Here is a 22013-nt window from a genome sequence, read left to right on the forward strand (position 1 = left end):
GCTGACACACACATACTGAAACATGACCTAGTACAAGCTATATTGGTGCTGAAACCCTGTGCTAAGTTTAAATCAAAATCAAACCCCAAATGAAGATTTTCTATTTATAGTAACATTGACCACTACATTGACATTGCCCATTATACGAGTCGAATGCTCAGCAAACTTTGGTATGCTTTAGAGGAACATTACATTGTTCAAGCTATGTTGGTGCTGAACCCACATTTTTAAATTTTTATGCTTTGATTTAGTTCCCGACATAGTCTTCATGCCAAATCCCAATTCCTGCCACCTCGCCCCGTGTCACTGTTGAGTGCTGACCCAGTTGGTCAGCAGTTTGGGAGGATGTCTAGACAACCACGTCTCCGCTGTTAAACAGCTGCCATCTGCCTTCACCTGGCAGTGCAGGGTCTTCACCAGGAGAACATAATGTGTACAGAGAAACATGCTATGCCTCCCAGCTCCACTCCCTCTGAACACATGGCATGACCAGCATGTAGGAGTCACTATTTACTCACTCACCCCTGTAAATAACTTTCTCATCCAAGGCACGCCTGAATTACACAGTATTTTTTTTTTTATATTACGTCATATTACACGACGTAAATACACACATCTTTCCACCTGAGATATGGTAGGCTATGTCACTATTCATGAGAAATATCCGTTTCCATCAGAACTGGCTGAAAATAACTTTATACTTGACATTATTTAACCGCAAAAATTGCCAATCTTCAAGCTTACAGCGCTTCAAAATGTGCTGCGTAGTGAGCTTGTAGATCTGCTATTTTTGGTGAAGAGAGTTGGCCATAGATGCAAAAAGAACTCCTCAAGTACAGTGCAAATCATGTCTGTTTTACTAAGCATAGTGAAGTGATATTGATGTAGTGATATTGATGAATTCCAAATATTATCCGATTATTCTGCGGCACCCTTGGACTGGCATCCCACTTTACTATTGCACCGCCCTCCCCTGCCAGCCTCCCACCCGTGGGATTGCGTTAATTTGAGCACCCAGCCAGGCCAGTACAAGCCAGAGGCATCTGGAGGATTCGAACCAGGGCTTAATTAATGCCCATTTAGGCCTGAACACATTATGACGTAATATTTTATGCTTTAAATATAAAAAAATAGCAGATATACAAGCTCACAGCGCGGCACCGAGTGCCGCGCTGCGAGCTTGTAGATCTGCTATTTTTGAAAAATCGTGAAAATTAGAATTTTGACCCGATTCTATAAGTGTCTTTTGAATCCCTATGTTTCTATGTCAGCAATCTGGCCAGCCATCGTCAAAGAAAAGGTCCTTTTCACTTGACTGGAGCTCAGTTAGTCTGTTCTTGAGAGACTACTATGTCAGTGGTTCTCAAACCTTTTTATGTGAAGGACCTCCAAAATGATATGTATTTGGCCACGGACCCCCATCTCAAAATATTTAGTTCCAGGGACCACCCAGAAGCAAAATATGAGTTACAAACGTTCGCTTTGAAAACATATATTCAAAGATTTGCACACATTTTCACAACGTTTTCAAAAATAGCAGATCTACAAGCTCGCAGCGCGGCACTCGGTGCTGCGCTGTGAGCTTGTATATCTGCAATTTTTCACTGGTTAAAGCATTCAATAATTCTAGGCCTAAATGGGTTAATGGCAGGGCTTGGCGGAGCTCTCCCCCGGAAGCTGCCTCCTGCGCTCCAGTGCCTCTAAAACGTGTTGCGTCACCTCAAAAGGCTATTAATTCAGCTTTCACATTTTCCCCTTTAACACCTTTATTGTGTTGTGGTAGGAAGAGGCTTTAAACGCCTTTATAGAATTTAGAGTGTAAAGAAAGTAAAATCAATGATGTTGTTTAGCTATGTTAGCTATGATGGATTAGCTATGAGGTTTATAGCTACCTGTTAAACATCTAACCTAGCCTCTGACTCAACAACATGCTATCTAAAAAACATGCATGAACGGTTAATCAACAACATTTAGTACATGTTGTGCATTCTACACTCATCACTGTCTACCAAACCCTGATACTAGTTTAGCCCCTTTGAGATGTGTAACTACATAAATGCAGCGCTAGCAAGACATACCGTAGCTATATAAAGAATCCTTGCTACTACAGTAACTGATTCAATTAGTGAAATAACTGTATAGTATTGCTTGTTTGTCTCCGTAGGGTAGCCCTGGTCCAACTGGCGCAGTAGGTGACCTGGGACCACCAGGTCTTCAGGGAATGCCAGGAGAGAGGGGCATCTCTGGCCCATCTGGGCCTAAAGGGGACAGAGTAAGTAACCTTGTACCAGGCACGTGCAGACATAGACATCAAAGGGGGCTTGAGCCCCTGCCCTTTTATCCATCTGTAAAAAGTGCCCTCTCCAGACCATGAATGCAGTTTTTACTATGGTGATGCAAATGCCCTCTTTCCATGCCACACCTGAAGGCAGCATTCAAGAGAATTGCCTCGTCCAAACTCTCCTGAACTTGAATGCAGCATCTTATGTTGAAAGATTGTCCCTCTTTGTGTAGAAATCCATGCCGTTACGGCACATCTCCAGTATAGACGATTGTGCTTAGTTTAGTGTGGTATCACACACTGAACATATTTTTTGATATTTCCGCCAAAAGGCCCTTTTAGAAATGTCAGCCCCTGCCTCTATAACATTCTCTGCACGTCCCTGACCTACACGTCATCATATTTCTGTTGTTTTGTATATATTGAAATTTCAAATACATAAATAAATATGGTGTTTTTAAGCGTCATTCCCACCGGGCACGATAAAGATAACGATATGTCGGCGTTCACATCAGTTATGTCAGTGTTATCATTGTGGTGTGGACTCCATGCCATTCACTTGAGTTGAGAACGATTATTAAAACGATATCTTTATCATGCCCGGTCTGACGACAAAATGTGTGCAGTTATGCAAACGTAATATGACCCGACTTCACAATGTAGGCTTCTTAATTTCACCTTTGAACAAGGTTTGTTCTGTCAACTGCCTTTGTGTCTTTCAACTCTGTGAATCTGACACTGACAAATGAGCCCCTACATATTTCAGGGTTTGTTACAACTCGCATGTTGGACTTAACCAGACACGTGTCTGGATAGTTTTGCATCCAGGAACGCTTCACAGTGTAATGTCTAATGTGTGTTTCTCTTGTCTCGGTAGGGGGCACTTGGAGAGAAAGGCTCAGAGGGTACAGCTGGAAATGACGGCGCAAGGGTAAGCATGGATGGTTCTCAACCTGTGGGTCAGGACCCCCAGGGGGGTCCCCAAATTATTTTGGGGGGTCCCCAGATGATTAGCTTAAAGTGCAACATTGTTTTCTCTCTCAACAGTAAACAAACCAACATAAAGTTTAAGTGTATATGCACATTTCTACAATTTAAGGACTGTTTAATACCTCTAAAATAACAAATTGTCAAATATTAGAGGCAGAAATTGTGGAAATAGCCGATCTACATGATCACTACGCCTCGCGTTGCGAGGCGTTGTGAGCATGTAGATGAGCATGTAGATATAGTTCAATCCATTGCGAACACATTTGATCATTTTGATTTGATTGATGGAATCCTTTATTAACAGTTTGTAAACAGTATAGCGGTAGGATTTTATAACGATTGTTAAAAGGATGACACAAAAAGCCCTAGGGCTTTGTTTCCATTGTGGAACAACTTACTTAAAGTGGGCGCGTCACGAAAAAACAAGGAAAGTCTTTGGGAATTTCTGGCTAAAATTGTTGATGACGTCACGGCGCGCCCGTACTGTACCATAGAGTTATAATGTACTGTACCTACAATGTACATTCTCTTCCCATCGCCCGCAGGGTCGCACTCGCAGCCCACAGGAAGCAACTTCCTCTGCTCGCACAGGGCTACTGGGCTAGCACTAAAGCTAAAGCTAAAGACACTAAAATGTATATACTGTAAAATCTTTGCATATAAAAATTATATTTCCACACAAATCTGGTTGTTACATTCCCATTGTTCATGAGAATATGTTTGTTTATGTTTATTTGTTGAAATGGCGGATTCGCTAAAATTCACCCAGAGGGGACGTTGCCTCTCCCCGCGTAGCGGGAACCTAAATGCGGGGGGCTTGCCACCTTTTTCTACGCCGCTCCCCGTAGCGGGGCGTGTCAGCGGCACTTTGACTATACTTCTAAGACTGCTAAAAACGATTTGAATGGATATGTTATCCAGTGGAGAGCGTGCCTTAAAAGGCACACTCTTACTGGACACAAGCTGCTGGACACTGGACACAAGTGTCATGGTAACATGGAGGTGTGCACGGATATCCCTAACGACTTTCTTCTCACATCCCAGGGTGCTCCAGGTCCCGTTGGCCCGACAGGATCCGCAGGGCCCAGTGGTGAAAAGGTACATTTTCCATGACCTGGTAATCATTTTTACGACATGAGTTGGTTTAGAAACATGCTTCAGCATTGCTACTACAGCTTAATCAGAGCGTTCGGCAGTTTCTTGTTGGGACAAGTTCACTTCACATGGGACTACACAGCTTCTAGTTGCAACTGGCAGTCCGTCAAGGCCAATTCTTGTATTTGTTTTTGCCTACAGTATGAAAGACAATGTGATTATTATTATAAATGTGATCTCTTCACAGGGAGAGCCTGGACCCAAAGGACCAGGTGGCCCTCCAGGATCCAGAGGAACCACTGTAAGTAGTCGATAACTACTAGGTTCTGAAGTGTTTAGTGCCTTTATAGACTTCTTAATGAAGGCTATTACATCGCTGAGGTCACACCAAGTGTAGCATGAATACCTTCATACAATACACGTTGGTTTGTTTTTCGGATTTTACTTGATGCCTTAAATTGTACATTTATTGTACACCATTTTAGGGAGCTCGTGGTGACCCTGGTCCCATCGGTGCTGTTGGATTTGCCGGACCACCTGTAAGTATTCGCTGATTGTTTTGTGATGCCCTTAAACACTGATATTAATTCATATGATTGCTGTGGCAAAAACTATGAGAGAGAGAGAGAGAGAGAGAGAGAGCATATTGTCGTTGTCGGGTGGAAACCTTGTATGTCCAAAACAGTTTGTTTTGTATTTATCATTTGAAAATTGATCTAAACTAGTGAAAATAGCTGATCTACAAGCACACAACGCCTCGTGATGCGAGGCGTTGTGTGCTTGTAGATCTGCTATTTTCACTAGTCCTGTGCGACAGCCTTGTGTGATGAAGCAGGGCTTTACTTTACGAAAAAAGCGTACCAATTTGAAACTTGGAGATACGACGATATAGAGATCGCATGTAACTGAGCTACCATTCTAAATCTACATAACCATTTCAGGGCCCTGATGGTCAACCTGGAGTCAAAGGGGAGCCTGGAGAGCCAGGTCAGAAGGGAGACGCTGGGTCTCCAGGACCTCAGGGATTGGCTGGTGCCCACGGACCTCCCGTGAGTCAGAGACATACGTATATGTTGTACACCGTACACTAACAGCAGGCCTAGGCCTACATGTAGCTGATGTGATTATGCGTTTTATGCTAACATGCATGGGGGAGGAACGGAAATAAGGCACTACTGGCCTTATTTCATCATCCGTTTGGCCGTAATGCCCACAAAACAGACTTTATAGGACATCATTTATACTGAATAGTGAATACATATGGTATGTGCTACTGATGGCCTCTAATAAGGTATTGCTGTTCTAGGGACCAACTGGTGTTGCTGGACTGAAGGGTGGAAGAGGAACGCAGGGTGCCCCGGTAAGACATTGCCCCTCCTTTTCACCCTGAATCATCATTGCAAAATCTTTATATTTTCTATATATATTTTGTAACCAAATGGCTGAACCTAACTTTGTCTTCATCATTGTAGCAAGCTGTCTTTCTGTATGAGTTTGACTTTGCCAAATATGGACATATTATTCTAGAATGAAAGCATAGTAGCCTATAAAATAAGCACTAAGCACTGTAGAATCCTAACCGTGGTGTCGTTTGTTCCTAGGGTCCTACTGGTTTCCCAGGCTCAGCGGGAAGGGTTGGCCCGCCAGGCTCAACTGTAAGTACTGTCTTGGGGGGGAAAAAATTAAAGACTTTTCAGGCTGATATGACTCATTTTCCTTATGACCAATGGGCTTTAAATGCGTAGAGAGACACAGATGTTCACTCTCAACGCTAACGTGATTTAATTAATTGACTTGAAAAGCCCAGCTGCAACATGTTCATTTGGCTGTCCTCAATTGACATTAAAAAGCTACTAGGCTCTATAGTAGGTTCACCTACTGCATAAAAAACTATCTCATGGCCTAAAACAGGGGTCTTCAACATTTTCAGGCCAATTGGGACCCCTTAGTTGAGAGTGAGACGAAGCAGGGACCCCCAGAAACTTTTCATAGATTACATATAGTTTTATCGTTTGACAGCACAATCGTCAGTGTATTTTGGATTTATGTCAATGTGTGTTTTCAGATATTTAACCACTTGAACCGGCTATACTTAATAAAGTTTCACTCTATACACTTATGCCTCATTCACATACAGAAAAGCCAAGCTAATGGTTTGCTTGGTAATTCAATGTATTCTCTATGCAAACCAGCTTTTAAAATTCCCAAGCTGGAAAAAAAGCTTGGAAATTTTTAAAGCTGGTTTGCATAGAGAATACATTGAATTACCAAGCAAACCATTAGCTTGGCTTCTCTCAGTGTGAATGCAGCATAACTCTGCTCTTTTTCCCCTCTACACCAAACCTCTTTGCCGAAAATAGCCGATCTGAAATTTTTGGCCAAAGTTCTCAGAATATGGACGCTAGGGTTCAAGTGGTTATTATAAAAAAGGAGAAAAAAATGTTTCTGTCACTCAAAGATTTGGAGGAACCCCTGTAGTAACTCTGAGGACCCCCTAGGGGTCCCAGACCCCCTGTTGAAGACCCATGGCCTAAAAAAAAAACAACAACATCTTTCCCTGCAGGGTCCCGTCGGAGAGCCAGGAGCTCTGGGTGCCCCTGGGAAAGAGGGGCCCGCCGGCCTCCGCGGAGACCACGGATCCCCGGGGAGAATCGGAGAACGAGGCCCCGCGGGACCACCTGGCAGTTCAGGTGACAAAGGAGACTCCGGAGAGGACGGCCCTACGGTAAACATTGTCACCGTCCAATTTGAATGGCTTATAATTGCGCATTCCCACAATGACATCATAAAAATATTGACTCATATTTTAAGATGACTTTTTAAAGTGACACTACCCCTTTAGGTGACAGTACCCCTTTAAAGAGGTGGTGCCATAGTTTTGTACTTTTTCTGTTTTTCATGTGTCTAGGAGGTTGAAAGTACTTCATTAGACCCCCTGATGTGTTTTTTTTTTTTGAGAAATTATGTATTCTTTTAGTATTTGTTTGTTTTCTCTTGGAGGCTGCCACCTTGTGGTCAAAAGTGTCAGTTAAAAAACACAGATACTAAGTGTGTCACAGTATAAACTCCTCCCCAATTGCCATTCACCCAACACTGTGGGGTGTGGCTATATCAGCTGGGTCACCACCCACCATGCCATCCATGCATACTTAATGAACTGGGGGTGTGGCCACATAAAAACCCAATTTTAACTCTTTCTATATACTTTTTTTGGAAAAAATCTTCCTCCTAGTATAATCATAATACCTGATAATCATGTTTTAGAGGGGGGGGGGGGGGGGGGGGGGGAATCATGGCACCACCTCTTTAAGTAAAAGTATCAATACTGCAATCTTGCGAGTGAAAGTCTGGAATTCAAATTTGACCTGAGTAAAAGTGCTAAAGTATTGACATCAAAATGTACTTAAAGTACCGAAAGTGAAAGTACTCATTATGCAGAATGTCCAATTTCAAGTTTTCGAATGTATACACATCTTTTGAAAAGAGCAGATAACCCTAACCCTAACCCAGAAGCTCACAATGCGTCAAATCGCGACTTATTGTGAGTAAAAGTGGACTAAAAAAGGTAGAGTAAAAGTACAATATTTTAATTTAAAAAAATCCAGTAAAGTAAAAGTAGCTCAAAATTGTACTTAAGTAAGAAAACAGCCGATCTACAAGCTCACAACGCCTCGCACCGCGAGGCGTTGTGAGCTTGTAGATCAGCTGTTTTCACTGCTGGTTGATTCTCCTGTATTATTGATTCTTCTTTCTTGTTTGTTTTTGTCGCTGTACACAACAGTCCTTTTTTCTTTTTCTTACATTCCTGTAACTTGTAACCTTAACTGCTGTGCCGCCTCTGGGCGACTGAATTTCCCCCTTGGGATGATAAAGGTATCTTATCTATCTATATAACTTGGGCGAAAATAGGAGAACTACAAACTCACAACGCATCGTGTTGTAATGCTTATAAATCGACTATTTCCGCCTAATGTTCTCCCTGTGAATAGTGTTTAGGTGGTTAATGGTCTTTTATATCTGTTTTTTTCCCCCCCGCCAGGGACCTGATGGTCCTCCAGGTCCAGCAGGAACTACAGGACAGAGAGGCATTGTGGGTCTTCCTGGTCAGAGAGGGGAGCGAGGCATGCCAGGCCTGCCCGGCCCAGGGGTACGTTCCATTGGATGTTGTTTTATTTCCTCATTGCAAGCTGCCCATTTGTATCATGAAGCACAAACACTTTGTCTTGCTGTGGGCCTGTGGCACAGGCTGCTTTGTAGACAATAGACTAGAGCAGGGTTCCCCAATTAGTATTCCCCAATGGACCGAATTATGTCTAGGGTACCAAGCCGAGGGCCACAACATTGCGGGGGGGCGACGGTGGCGTTCCCGCTACTCCAGCGACAGTTCAGATATCGTCGTTGTCGGGTGAAAATCTTGTATGTCCAAAACCGTTCGTTTTGCATTTATCATTTTAAAAATGATTTAAACTAATGAAAACAGCCGATCTACAAGCATGTAGATCTGCTGTTTTCATTACTTTTGTGCGACGGCCTTGTATGATGAAGCAGGGCTTTACTTTGTGAAAGAACCTACCAATTTGGAGATACAAGGTTTCTAGATAATACTAGTGTTGTTGCTGCCAGACAGTAGCCCCCCGCGGGCCGCAAATGGTCCGCGGGCCGTCTATTGGGGAACCCTGGACTAGAGTGTATGCACGTGACATCAATATACCCGGAAGTTATGCAGGAAGTAGGAATGTCTACTGAGTGGCAAAAAAAGAGTCAGTAAGAGTCATGAGGAGTCACTAGGAGTGAGGAGTTTTCCAACGAGCACTTGAGTGGCATATGATGGCTTGAGTGGCACCGAGTGGCATATGATGCATGCCCTCTATTGTGTGTAGCAATTAGCAAAAGACAAAGAAAAACAACAGCTTTCGTTTATTTGGTTTGGTTGATTTTGTGGTTGCAGTCAATGCGGTCTAAATGATTGGAAGAGTTCATATTTTTGCCTCTTTTCAACAGGTAAGGGAATGGGATTTGGATTGCATATCAATGCTTCATAGTGCTCTGTTGTGAGGTATCTGCATCTGGTTTTCAGGGAGCACCAGGAAAGCAGGGAACCGCAGGACCGTCTGGAGAGAAAGGCCCCCCTGGCCCACTCGGAGTGGCTGGCGCCAACGGACCTCGTGGCGATCCTGGCCCTGATGTATGTTGTTCTTTTTATTGACAATTCTTTCAGTGATTTCGGTGGTTTCGGTTGTTTATGTTGTTTTGTCTACTGAGAAACGTGTGCGTGCAAATCACTGTTTTTGCTTTTGCTCAGGGGCCTTCTGGTTCCGATGGACCCCCAGGAAAGGACGGCAATATGGGACAGAGGGTAAGGGCACAGTTCCATTTTGCTTTGACTCATGTGTTGTTTAGGGATGGGACGATATGAAAATGTCATATCACGATTGTTGTGAAAAAAGAAATCACGATTTACGATATTATCACGATAATCAAAATCCATTATTCTGGGGTGTAACATTCGCCAAAAAATTGCAGATTTACAAGCTCACAACGCGCCGCAACGCGACGCGTTGTGAGCTTGTAGATCGGCTATTTTTTTGGCAAAGACATTTGAAAGAGATTGAAAAAAAGATTATTTATCCATTATTTAGATTATTAGAATTATAGAGGGTTTAAGTGGTACCGGATATGCAGCTCGGCAAATAAAAGGTGAATTGATCCCAGTGCATGACGGAGGACGATATCACGATAAATTAAATCTTCACGACACGATTATCGTGAGTGTTTTTTATCACGATAAACGATAATATCGCTAATCGTCCCATCCCTAGTGTTGTTGCGCACACTGCCTCGTCTAACGCTCATGTGGTTCCTGGCCCCCAGGGAGACCGTGGAGACCCCGGTCCAGAGGGTATGACCGGTGCCTCGGGACTTGCCGGTTCTCCAGGACCTGTCGGTTCTCAGGGCACTGCGGGAAGGAGAGGAGATGCTGTAGGTGGAACTATTCGCGTCATTTTACGCCCGATTTATCCGCGGTCGCGCATCGTGCTTTGCAGCCATGTATAAATCAGGACTTGGCCATCTATCACTTTCTCACATCAACACAATATCTATCACATGATGGATACATTAAACCCAGTGTTGATTTTTGACAGCAAATTTGGGTTCAGTTTTAGTCATGGTATCTTGAATGAAATTCCATTTAGTTTTATTCATATTTTAGTAATCTGAAATGTACTTCTGGTCTAGTTTTAGTCGACTAAATACCATGCGGTTTTAGCCAAAAAAAAACATTTTAGTCAAAATCAACTGTAGACTTAGGCGACTAAAATGTATTTTTGGCGGGCCTTGATGGCGTCGTAGTGGCCTATTTTACCCTTGGTTGCATGTTGAAAATAGCCGATCTACAAGCTCATTTTTCGTCATAGTTTTTAGTCAACTAAATCAACACGGCTCCTGACATCTCATCATGTATCCATCATACAGGGCTCAAGGGGACCTAACGGACCACCGGGATCTGCCGGAAAGAGAGGATTCACGGTGAGTAGGCTACCTTACAGTTGACTGCAGGGACGTGCTGGACCCCTGATTCAGCCCGGGAAAAAGAGTTGGAGAGGCCCTCATTGCGCGCTATAGAGAGAGATCTCTCTATAGCGCTGCTGCTACTCAAAGATTTGCCATTTCAGATCATGACAAGTGACAAGCCAGTGGGCCAATTACATGAGTTAAATTTTGTCGTTGTCGGGTGGAAACCTTGTATGTCCAAAACCGTTTGTTTTGTATTTATCATTTTAAAAATGATTTAAACTAGTGAAAACAGCCGATCTACAAGCACACAACGCCTCGCACCGCGAGGCGTTGTGTGCTTGTAGATCTGCTGTTTTCACTACTTTTGTGCAACAGCCTTGTATGATGAAGCAGGGCTTTGCTTTGCGATAAAATGTATAAATTTGAAACTTGGAGATACAAGGTTTCTGCCCGACAGTGACGATTTACTTTGTTGGCCGCACAGCCCCCAAAATGGAACGAAGGCTGACATTTTATTTAATTTCTTTTCCAAATGGCCGGCCTGGACCGGCCTGGAATGAACCGGCCGTTCGGGAGTAGTCCAGCTTTTCCCAATGGCCAGCACGTCCCTGCTCACCACAAACGCGAAGGACAGCCACAGTGAACACTGCACTACCTCCCTCATCGTGGCGTTCATCGTGAAATGTTTTGTGTCTTTAAAAAAAAAAAAAGGGACCACAAGGACCAAGAGGAGATAAAGGTGACCTGGGAGACCATGGAGAGAGAGGTCAGAAGGGCCACCGCGGCTTCACTGGGCTGCAGGGTCTTCCTGGACCCCCTGTGAGTGAAACTTACGTCTAACACCACTGTGGTGATACTACTGTATCAGTGTTGTTTTTGACAGCAAATGTCGATTTAGTTTTAGTCATAGTCTTTTGAATAAAATGTCATTTAGTTTTAGTCACAATTTAGTCACCTGAAAAGTTTTTGTTTTAGTCTAGTTTTAGTCGACTATATAAGATTTTAGGCAACTAAATTTACAGTTGATTTAGTCAACTAAAATGTATTTTGTCAGGCCTTGATGGCATCGTAATGACTGATTTTACACTTGGTTACGTGCTGAAAATAGCCGATCTACAAGCTCACAACGCGCCACAGCAGCGCGACACGTTGTGAGCTTGTAGATCTGCTATTTTCAGCACACAACATCTGAGAGCAACCAAATGACTCTCTTCTCCACTAGTCCCTCCCTAACGTTTTAGTTTAGTTTTTATTTTGTTGACGAAATTGTCAATATATTTAGTCTTAATTTCAGTCATCACAGCTTATTTTTTATTTAGTTTTTATTTGGTTTTCGTCAGTGAAAAAACACAGTCGACAAACATTTTTCGTCATAGTTTTAGTCGACGAACTCAACACTACTCTATCACCACCTATCACCAATTAACAGCATACCACTGTGGTGATACCACTGTATCACCACCTATTAGGGCATTCACCGAATATTCAAATATCAAAGTCACTATTCGACGTTGTTCACCGAAGTCGAATATTTGGTTATTTTTTTATTTGTATTTTTTCTCTTTTTTAAAAAATATTATTTCTTCATGGTTTATACTGGCTAGATAGGAATTCATAAGAATGAGTTGTCAATGCCCCTGGTGGATGAATTTGTTAATGCTCTATACTGATGTCATGCGTCACGTTTCGTCTCCCGGAACCAATTACCAGTGGGAAAAAACAGTGGCCAGCCGGCAAACTCGATGTCATGATGAAGGAAGAGCCAGCTAATGCACCTGTCACTACTAAAATATTTTTTACTGGATGAAAAATATATTTCCTGTCCAATATTCGACTTTTCGAATACTTTGAGGTATTCAAATTCAAATACAAAAAAATCACTATTCGTGAATGCCCTACCACCTATCACCACACGATTTAACAGTGAAACTTACACCTAACACCACTGTGGTGATACTATTGTATCACCACCTAACACTTAACACCATTTAACAGCATCTGACAAACACCACCTAACACCATCTGACACATCTACCGTACATGCAGTAGAATGGTTTAACGGGTAATCCATCTGCCTCGTGAGGTAAAAAGCATAATGGAAACATGCGGAATGATCTAATTTATATTTTATATAGATGGATGTTTTGATTAAAAATGTACTTTTTGTTTTGTTTTGTTTAGAGACCTATAAAGACATTAAGCTAGTAAGAATGTATAGAGCAAGCTGAGTTTGTAAACAATATTCTAAGGTGCTTTAGATGTTTAGGAGGATACGACTCTGAAGCTCAGCATACAATAGATGTCCAATTCTATTCCAATAATATCTCTCCTTACTTTTAGGGCACAGCGGGTGAGCAAGGAACATCGGGTATCACTGGACCAAGTGGCCAAAGGGTAAGTAGTACAAATATTCACATTAACAATGTAATTTTGTTACATAGAAAAACAACTATTGATCACTTCATCCCTCATGAAGTTGTGAGACCATTGATTCCAGATCAGTATCCTCCCCAGTGTGCTCCTGATCCCCACAAGCAGGGGTTTTCAAAGTGGGTGACGGGGCACCCTGGGGTGCCGTGACGGCGGTCCAGGGGTGCCGCGAGATAATTTGATAATATTTGGGATTTATTTGAAAAAAATATTTAGTATCATTTTAAACTTGAAAGTACTAAGTTATTTTCAGTCAGTCCTAACCAAAATGGCTATTATCCCAACGTTTTCCTTGCAACATAATCACTAAAATATCGTCACTGTCGGGCAGAAACCTTGTATCTCCAAGTTTCAAATGTGTACGTCTTTTGGTAAAGCAAAGCCCTGCTTCATCATACAAGACTGTCTCACAAAACTAGTGAAAACAGCCGATCTACAAGTGTGTGCTTGTAGATCGGCTGTTTTCACTAGTTTAGTACATTTTATAGATGATAAATACAAAATGAATGGTTTTGGACAAGGTTTCCACCCGACAACAACGATATGCTTTAAATATAAAGTGCTGGGAGTGAAAATTATAATGTAGGGGTGCCTTGGATTAAAAAAAAATCAAACCTCGGTTCGAAGTGGAGTGGTGAATCTGTGCAGCTATACCCTGTGTGTGTTGCTAAATGCCTAAACTGTAAACTGTAAACTGTGCCTGTGAGTGAGTGGTGAGTGTGCCTGGCCTGCACAAAACAGCGCCCCTCCTTTAACTAGTGTGTTGTGTGTGGCCACTCAAGGTATTGCCAGGCTACGGACACGGCCAGCCACCCACCCACCCACCCAGGGACATACCCACGGACATACCTGTCTATTGGGAGCGCTTTCACCGCTCCAAAAATATATATTCATGGGGTGCCCTGAGACAAAAAGGTTTGGGAACCCCTGCCCAAAAGCATCCAGCTTTGGGAGGGAAGCTGGTCAGGGAGGGTGATATCACTGCCCGTAATCCTACGGGCCGGGGCGGCACCTGTCAGTAGGGAGTTTTGGGTGGGAGGAGTATGTCAGGGGTCTTCAATGTGTTCGGGCTAACCGTGTTTTTCTGTGATGTTGCATAGGGGCCCCCGGGGCCAATTGGACCTCCAGGAAAGGAAGGCTATTTGGGGTCACCAGGACCTATGGGACCGCCCGGTACACGCGGACTCAGTGGAGACATCGGACCAGAGGTACTGAACAGTGGTGGAAAAAGTACTCACATTTTGTACTTGAGTAAAAGTATCAATACTGCAATGTAGATGTACTCCGTTACAAATAAATGTCTGGAATTCAAAATGTACTTGAGTAAAAGTACTTAAGTACCGGCATCAAAATGTACTTAAAGTACCAAAAGTAAAAGTACAAAATGTTTGAAAATAGCAGATCTACAAGCTCACAATGCATCGCATCGCAACGTGTTGTGAGCTTGTAGATCGGCTATTTTCAAACAGCCAAGGTATAGAATAGGGCTATAGTGCATTAATATATGTTTAATAATATAATAATTTAACTAGTAACTAAAGTTTTTGAATAATTGTAGTGGAGTAAAAGTACACTATTTGGATCCGAGATGAAGTGGAGTAGAAGTAAAAGTACTGAAAACTGGAAATACTCAAGTAAAGTACAAATACCTCAAAACTGTACTTAATTACAGTACTTAATAAATGTACTTAGTTACTTTACACCACTGGTACTGAACCATCAACATGAGGAGAGGAAACAAGCACTGTCATCAGCAAAAATAAATCACCATCCAATAGAGCTGAGGCAAACATAAAGTGCCATAAAGTGCAAGAACAAAGACGTTTCAGTTCAGATAGCATGATTATTTTGGTCCCAGAGGTAATGAATGTCCTGCAATAGCAATTTTGGAGCACTTTAGACATTACATTGGATTGCACAGCTGACACTGGGTTTGTACAAATAACAGAAACACAGACTTACTAGCGTGTTAGATTGACTGTGGTTGGAAAAATACATCTGCGCCTACAGTATGAATTGTTTCTGCCATATTTACAATAAGGACAGGATATCTACTGCCACACATTAACACATTCTTAAAGGAAAAAAGCCTAACCTTGCCATTTAAAAGATAGATGTCCTCGGCGCGACAGAGGAGGTTGTAAGGAGAAAAAAACGACAACACAACAACATAACAAACTACTTCCCCGCTTATCCACAAGGGCCCGCCAGGAGAGCCCGGCCCCTCGGGGCCCCCCGGCCCTCCCGGACCCCCCACCGCCGCCATGGACGACCTGTTCGGCGGCTCCCACGACTACGACTCGGGCCCCCCGCCGCCCGAGTTCAACGAGGACGAGGCGCTCCCCAACAGCAACTCCTCGGGCGCGGCGGCGGTGGACCCCGGGGTCCAGGCCACCCTGAAGGCCCTCAGCAGCCAGATCCAGAGCATGAAGAGCCCGGACGGCAGCAGGAAGCACCCTGCCCGGACCTGCGAGGACCTGAAGCAGTGCTACCCCGGAAAGAAGAGCGGTGAGTTGAGGAAACTTTTGCCATCGCGGCGGAGAGAAAGTGGGAACAAAGTATTGATTCTCAGTCTGTCATTTCAAGGGCTGCCAGTTTGATATGTGTAAGGTCACGCAACCTTTTATAGCACTTTGGGGTTGTTGTTGTTTTTTTTTACTCTGGGGATTTCGATCTAAACTGTAAAATCCTGTAAAAATGTTAATCAAATTGTTGTCTTAGGAATGCGACAAAAAACGAAAAATATTATTGAACTCAAGTCTCCATGGCATGACTAATCAATGGAAGAAAAGTCATTTTGGGGGTGAACTACTCCTTTAAGTAAATGTACTTAGTTACTTTCCACCACTGCGTGGAGACAAAGTGGGAATAAAGCAGTGATTCTCAGTCAGTATCATTTCAAGGGCCGCCAGTTTGATATGCGTAAGGTCACGGACCCTTTGATAGCACTCTGGGGACTTTGATCTAAACTGTAAAATCCTTAGTGTTCATTTAACTGCAACAGGTTCATTTGGTTCCATTTGTACACCGTCAGACCTGACATTGAGAAACAGTGGCCTAAAGTTTGATCTCCTGAGGGAAACATAGAGGAAGCGAATTAGCAATCTTACCTCTTAAGCCCTGTATGCGTTGTTGTACAATGAATAGCAAAAAAATAGCAGATGTACAAGCTCACATCACAGCGCAATGCAACGTGTTGAGTACTTGTAGATCAGCTATTTTCTCTATTTTTGAAAAAGAAATATATGCCACCCCAACTCCGATGGACTGTTCAGAGTACTGTGGTTGCACTGGGCATAAATTGCACTTTTATTAGAACTTTTAAAGTATGCTGACAGTGAGAGTGCAGAAACAGCTTTCTTTGACTTTAGGCCAAAAACATGGTGAACGTTACGACTTCCATCCATTTTAAGAACTATTGATTGAATTTGACCGGAGGTAAAATCCCCCCCAAAAAACTGGTGGGTGGCAAAAACAAGAAAGAAGAAAAGTTACAGTCTTAATGAATTTATGGTGCAGACAATACGAGTTGTCTACTCTAGAACAGACATCGCTAGCTGCAGTACATGTGGAATGTGCATACCCTGAACAACACGCTACCGCATTATGTAACGACTTGTGATTTTTTGGAAGTCGACTCGACTCAGTAAAAAGTTGAGTTGACTTTATCGTTTGATGACGTCATCACACCACACACAACCCCCCAATTGTTTTGGGGGGGTCCCCAGATGATTAACTTAATGTGAAACATTGTTTTCTCACTCAACTGTAAACAAACCAATATGAAGTTTAAGTGTATAGAGGGTATCTTCACATTTCTAAAGTGCCAATTTAAGGACTAAAGTGCCAATTTAAGGACTAAAATGACAAATTAAACATTGGCCAAATTGTCAAATAGAGAGGCAGAAATTGTGAAAATAGCAGATCTACATGCATGTAGATCGGCTATTTTTACAATAGAAAGTTTTTTTTTTTCTTTTTTTTTACTTCGACTTTCGACTTTCTCTGGTGGGAGTCGACTTGTGTAACTGAGTCGGCTTGTCGACTTTTTCGTTAATGCCCTAGCGCACACTATACCTTAAGTAAATGTACTTAGTGTCTTCACACCCCTGGCTGACGGCCCCCTATATAATGTGGCTCCTGCAGGTGAGTTCTGGGTGGATCCCAACCAGGGCAGCGCGGAGGACGCCATCCTGGTGCACTGCAACATGGACACGGGAGAGACCTGCATCAACGCCAACCCGGCCAGCGTGCCCCGCAAAGTGTGGTGGACCTCTTCCAGAAACAAACCTGTGTGGTTCGGAGCCGACATCAACGGCGGAACACATGTGAGAACCTGGGAGATGATGTACTCTGTGCGTGTGTGTGTGTGTGTGTGTGTGTGTGTGTGTGTGTGTGTGTGTGTATTGTGGGGATGGGGGGATGTGGGGGAAGGGACCAAAAGCATTTGCACGCGGTGGTATTATTTGACTATCAGTCTCCACACATCAAATGATTGAATATGTACTTATTAATAAAAAAAAAATGTAACACACTTTTATATTTGAAGCAAATCTCAAAGTGCTACTAAGGGGAAAAAAAAAACATTAAAAAGGGTTAAGATAATAAACAATGAACACAACGAAATGAATAAATTCAGATCAGTGGTCACCTGTACACAGCTAAGAAAAACTTTAAAAGCACACAAGGCGTCCATCAGTCCATCTAGGCAAATGCCTTGTTAAAAAGAAAGGTCTTTAGTCCTCGCTTTTTCTCAAGAAAGTTGACATACAGTAAATGATCTACTGTACGTAATGCCAGAAATGAATTCACTTTCCTTCCTTTTTTTGTGGTTTCAGTTCACATACGGCAACAAAGATCAGCCGGCGAACTCGGTGGCCGTCCAGATGACATTCATCCGACTGCTGTCCAAGGAGGCGTCCCAGACCCTCACCTACCACTGCAAGAACTCTGTGGCCTACAAGGACGAGAGGACCGGCAACCTCAAGAAGGCCGTCGTCCTCAAAGGTTCCAACGACCTGGACCTCAAAGCAGAGGGCAACAACCGCTTCAGATATACGGTGGTGCAGGACAGTTGCACGGTAAGCTGAGACACTTCGTCCCTTGCTAGAGTCTTTCCTGCATACAGTACATTCGTTCTTTGAGCGAGGCAAATCGAGCCAGTTCCTGCATGGTCATTCCATAGCTGCTACAACCCATCTTTTTGTTTGTGCGACTTCTGCATTATGGTTTAAGGCAGGGTTGCCCAAAAGGTAGATTGTGATCTACCAGTAGATCACAAAGGCTGTGCACGTAGACCATTTGACATGCCCCTAGAAATATGAAATTAAAATGAAACTACTTATGAACAAAAATCACAAAACCCCTATTTTTGTCAATTGAATTAAGGTGACTTGATTGATTGACATAAAGGGCCTGCCAGCTCCCTTCATGGCTTCTGAAGTAAGCAATGCGATGCTTTGTTTTCAAGAGTCAGTAGCATTACAAAGAACCCGAAAACGTCCATACAGAATGGGATGAAGACTTTTCCCCCACTATTTCCCATGTCAAGTGTGTTTCTCATATGTAACGCCAGTGAAGCTATTCCAAAGCTCCCACATGTAATTGTTTTGGGAGGTGATCATGTGGAGCTGGTCATTTATTTTATTTTTTTAAGTAGCTCTCAATCAAAAAGGTGTGGGCACCCCTGGTTTAAGGCATATGTCATTTAGTACTGTATATCAATATCATAATTCTATTGTTGGTTGTAATAATCATGCAATAACTTTACCATTTTGTTCTTTTTGTCTCTCGTCGTAATCAGCAACCGAACGGCAACTGGGGCAAGACAGTGTTTGAGTACAGGACACAGAAAACTGCAAGACTTCCCATTGTGGATATTGCCCCTGTGGACATTGGTGGCCCAGATCAAGAGTTTGGTGTCGATATTGGGCCTGTGTGCTTCTTGTAAATCCAGCAGCAGGGACGTCCTGAGACTATTGAACTGACAGCTGACACGATCAGCCACATTGTACATACAAGTACTGAGGACTATTGTGGCCCTGTGGCGAGATATTTATTGTGCCTTTCAAACAAAGTTGAAGACATCCAAGATTTGTTTGTAAGTCAGATGAATGTTTGGGAGAAATTTACATAAAAGAATTGGTAAAAAAATTCAGAATCATTCCTTTGTCTCTTTTGTTTCCCGCGAGTTGAAGCTAAATATGCCACACTTTGGTCCAAAGACCTGATCCACTGATGCAAGCTTTCATTTTTGCAAAACAGGTAAAAAAAAAAAAGACCTTACAAAAGATTTATGAATATGAATGCTTTACATGTTTAATTATAACTGCTGTTTGTAGGCTAAGGGCAATTCCACAGAATGTTAGTCGACTGATTTTATTCCACCAGTATGATTTCATTGACTTGTTTATTTTTTTTTTTTTTTATACCAAGTGTTTGAATATAAACTGAAAATTGTGGTGCTATTGAATACAGCCAAAGATGCCTTCATTGGCACTGGTGTTTTCTCTTTTTCTAAAGACAGCTTTGATAAAGACTCATTCCTGTATCCAGTTCTTTCCACTCTGTACTGACCACATACAGTAGAACAGGGGTCTTCAACAGGGGGTCCGGGACCCCTAGGGGGTCCCTCAGAGTTACTACAGGGGGTCCTCCAAATCTTCCAATCCTAGTGTCCATATTCTGGGAACTGTAGCCAAAAATAGCAGATCTACAAGCTCACAACGCGTCGCAGCGCTATTTTCGGCAAAGAGGTTTGGTGTAGAGGGGAAAAAAAGCAGACTAAGTACAGAGTAAAAGTAGTGAAGTGTATTAGGTAATGACGGCTCAAGTGGTTAAACATCTGAAAACACAAATTGACATGAATACAAAATACACTGATAATTGTGATGTCAAACGATGAAACTATATGGAATCTATGAAAAGGTTGTGGGGGTCCCTGCTTCGTCTCTCTCAACTAAGGGGTCCTTGGCCTGAAAACGTTGAAGACCCCTGCAGTAGAACATTAAAGAAACATTGAGACTGTCGTTTCCTCAGTGTTAGCTACCTCGTCTCCAAAAAACTGGGATGCGATGCGATCACATGTCGATCTTTTCACAGGTGCTGTTTCTTTATAAGCCGTGTGATCCTCACTGCTCCCGGCTAATGGTACAGGGCAGGGTTTGGGAATGCCAATAAAGATCTTTCTGTCAATGATGGAGAGGAGAAATCAGTGTTGTGTGATCGGTGTGTGGTGATTTTGTATCATTTCTCTCTCTTGTTTTCTTCGATCACAAAAGTAATCCTATAGCGCAGAATGTTATGTACTTTTGCATGTCATGTCGGTTCCCCCCTTTTCAGTATCCTGGACTTATATGCTCCTGAGATTTCTTTATAACAGCTTTTGAAAATAAGGTGGCTTTGAGCGGCTGTTTGCTTCATGTATTTCTTGCTATGCAACAAATTAAACAAAATGCTTGGTTATCCCCAACACTCTCGTCAAATTAATTCAGGTTTAGTTATTACCTGCTTTATTAGATCACCAGACTTTCTTATTTTTCTGCACAATGACTATATATCGCCTCAGGCATACTATTATGGATGTGTGTACGTACAGTAGTTTGGCAATTGTGTTACTTCCTGTGGGCTTTCTGTATTAGTTCAAAATTGTCCTGAATGTGCTTTTCTCAAATAGTTATATTGTTAGTTTGGGCTTTTTTTGGGGCTTTTGTTTTGTTTAGATAAAAATGACTTTATTGAATGCTTATATTTATTATAGATTTTAAACATGTAAATATTCTCTTTACTAGGCTTAAACTGCCTGCTAGCAAGCCAGGGGCAGAGAGAGGAGTGGCACGTTCCATACTGGAAGCAAAATGAAATTTCATCCTTTGAAATAAATATTGAAAATACTTCTCTGCCTGTTCTTATTTAGTCGTGTGTCTCTCAGAGTTCAGTAAAACCCTGAGGACTTCACTGTGGAGATGCCGGGGCTCACACCGGCAGCGTGTCATGGCGAGGCTACACGTGATGGGCATACGAGTGTTTGATCTGATCCAAGGTGTCTTAGTTTAGAATGTATAAATAGTGTTCGATTAATCCTACAATAAAGTGCTCATGTACAGGGCATAGCAGTGGGCGTGTTTTACTGGTCACTAAAAAAATCGTCAATTATTTCTTTTACAAAAGATATTTATATCGATTATTTTATGCCTAGAATCAAGCCATGCAGGATCCTGGTGAATCATGACCAATAAAAACTTTGATTCTGTGAAACACACACACACACACACACACACACACACACACACACACACACACACACAATATATATATATATATAATTATATGATATACTACATTTAACCCATTTACTGCCTATGACTAGTATGACGAGTTATATAAATGTGTCCGTTCCGCATATGACGAGTATGACGAGCTGTCAATATGCTGTAATCGCTATAATACAATTAAAGTATGATCGCCGATCCGCGCACTATACACAGAAACCGGATACGGATGTTCCCCGACCGGAAACAGGGGGCGGGACAACCAACCCCCTGTATCCTGTCTCCGAACGCTATTCACTTCCTTGTTACGCAACATACACGAGGCATGCACACACTGTCGCTATGGACTATGGAGGGCTGTTGTTTTTTGTTGCTTACCATGGCTGGATCGTAGAGCGAACGCGATGTGCACGCACGCGCCCACATTTTTT

General features: G+C 42.6%; 1 protein-coding gene across 1 annotated transcript in view; it reads left to right on the plus strand.

Moving 5' to 3' along the window:
* Positions 1-21160, plus strand: part of LOC308308367 (uncharacterized protein) — an 87511-nt gene extending 66351 nt beyond the window's left edge. Inside the window, exons 34-54 of the mRNA XM_080753792.1 lie at positions 2165-2272; positions 3159-3212; positions 4316-4369; positions 4614-4667; positions 4852-4905; positions 5308-5415; positions 5673-5726; positions 5968-6021; positions 6930-7091; positions 8406-8513; positions 9444-9551; positions 9669-9722; positions 10238-10345; positions 10841-10894; positions 11594-11701; positions 13223-13276; positions 14413-14520; positions 15514-15820; positions 17459-17640; positions 18151-18393; positions 19116-21160. Of these exons, the coding sequence (XP_080609918.1) occupies positions 2165-2272; positions 3159-3212; positions 4316-4369; positions 4614-4667; positions 4852-4905; positions 5308-5415; positions 5673-5726; positions 5968-6021; positions 6930-7091; positions 8406-8513; positions 9444-9551; positions 9669-9722; positions 10238-10345; positions 10841-10894; positions 11594-11701; positions 13223-13276; positions 14413-14520; positions 15514-15820; positions 17459-17640; positions 18151-18393; positions 19116-19262 (2283 nt within the window). The 3' untranslated portion in view covers positions 19263-21160. The remainder of the gene's footprint in view (positions 1-2164; positions 2273-3158; positions 3213-4315; positions 4370-4613; positions 4668-4851; positions 4906-5307; positions 5416-5672; positions 5727-5967; positions 6022-6929; positions 7092-8405; positions 8514-9443; positions 9552-9668; positions 9723-10237; positions 10346-10840; positions 10895-11593; positions 11702-13222; positions 13277-14412; positions 14521-15513; positions 15821-17458; positions 17641-18150; positions 18394-19115) is intronic.
* The last annotated feature ends 853 nt before the right edge of the window (positions 21161-22013 follow it).

The sequence above is a fragment of the Nannobrachium achirus genome (genome assembly GCF_963921795.1).
Source record: "Nannobrachium achirus genome assembly, chromosome: 22".
In the NCBI taxonomy this organism is placed as follows: domain Eukaryota; kingdom Metazoa; phylum Chordata; class Actinopteri; order Myctophiformes; family Myctophidae; genus Nannobrachium; species Nannobrachium achirus.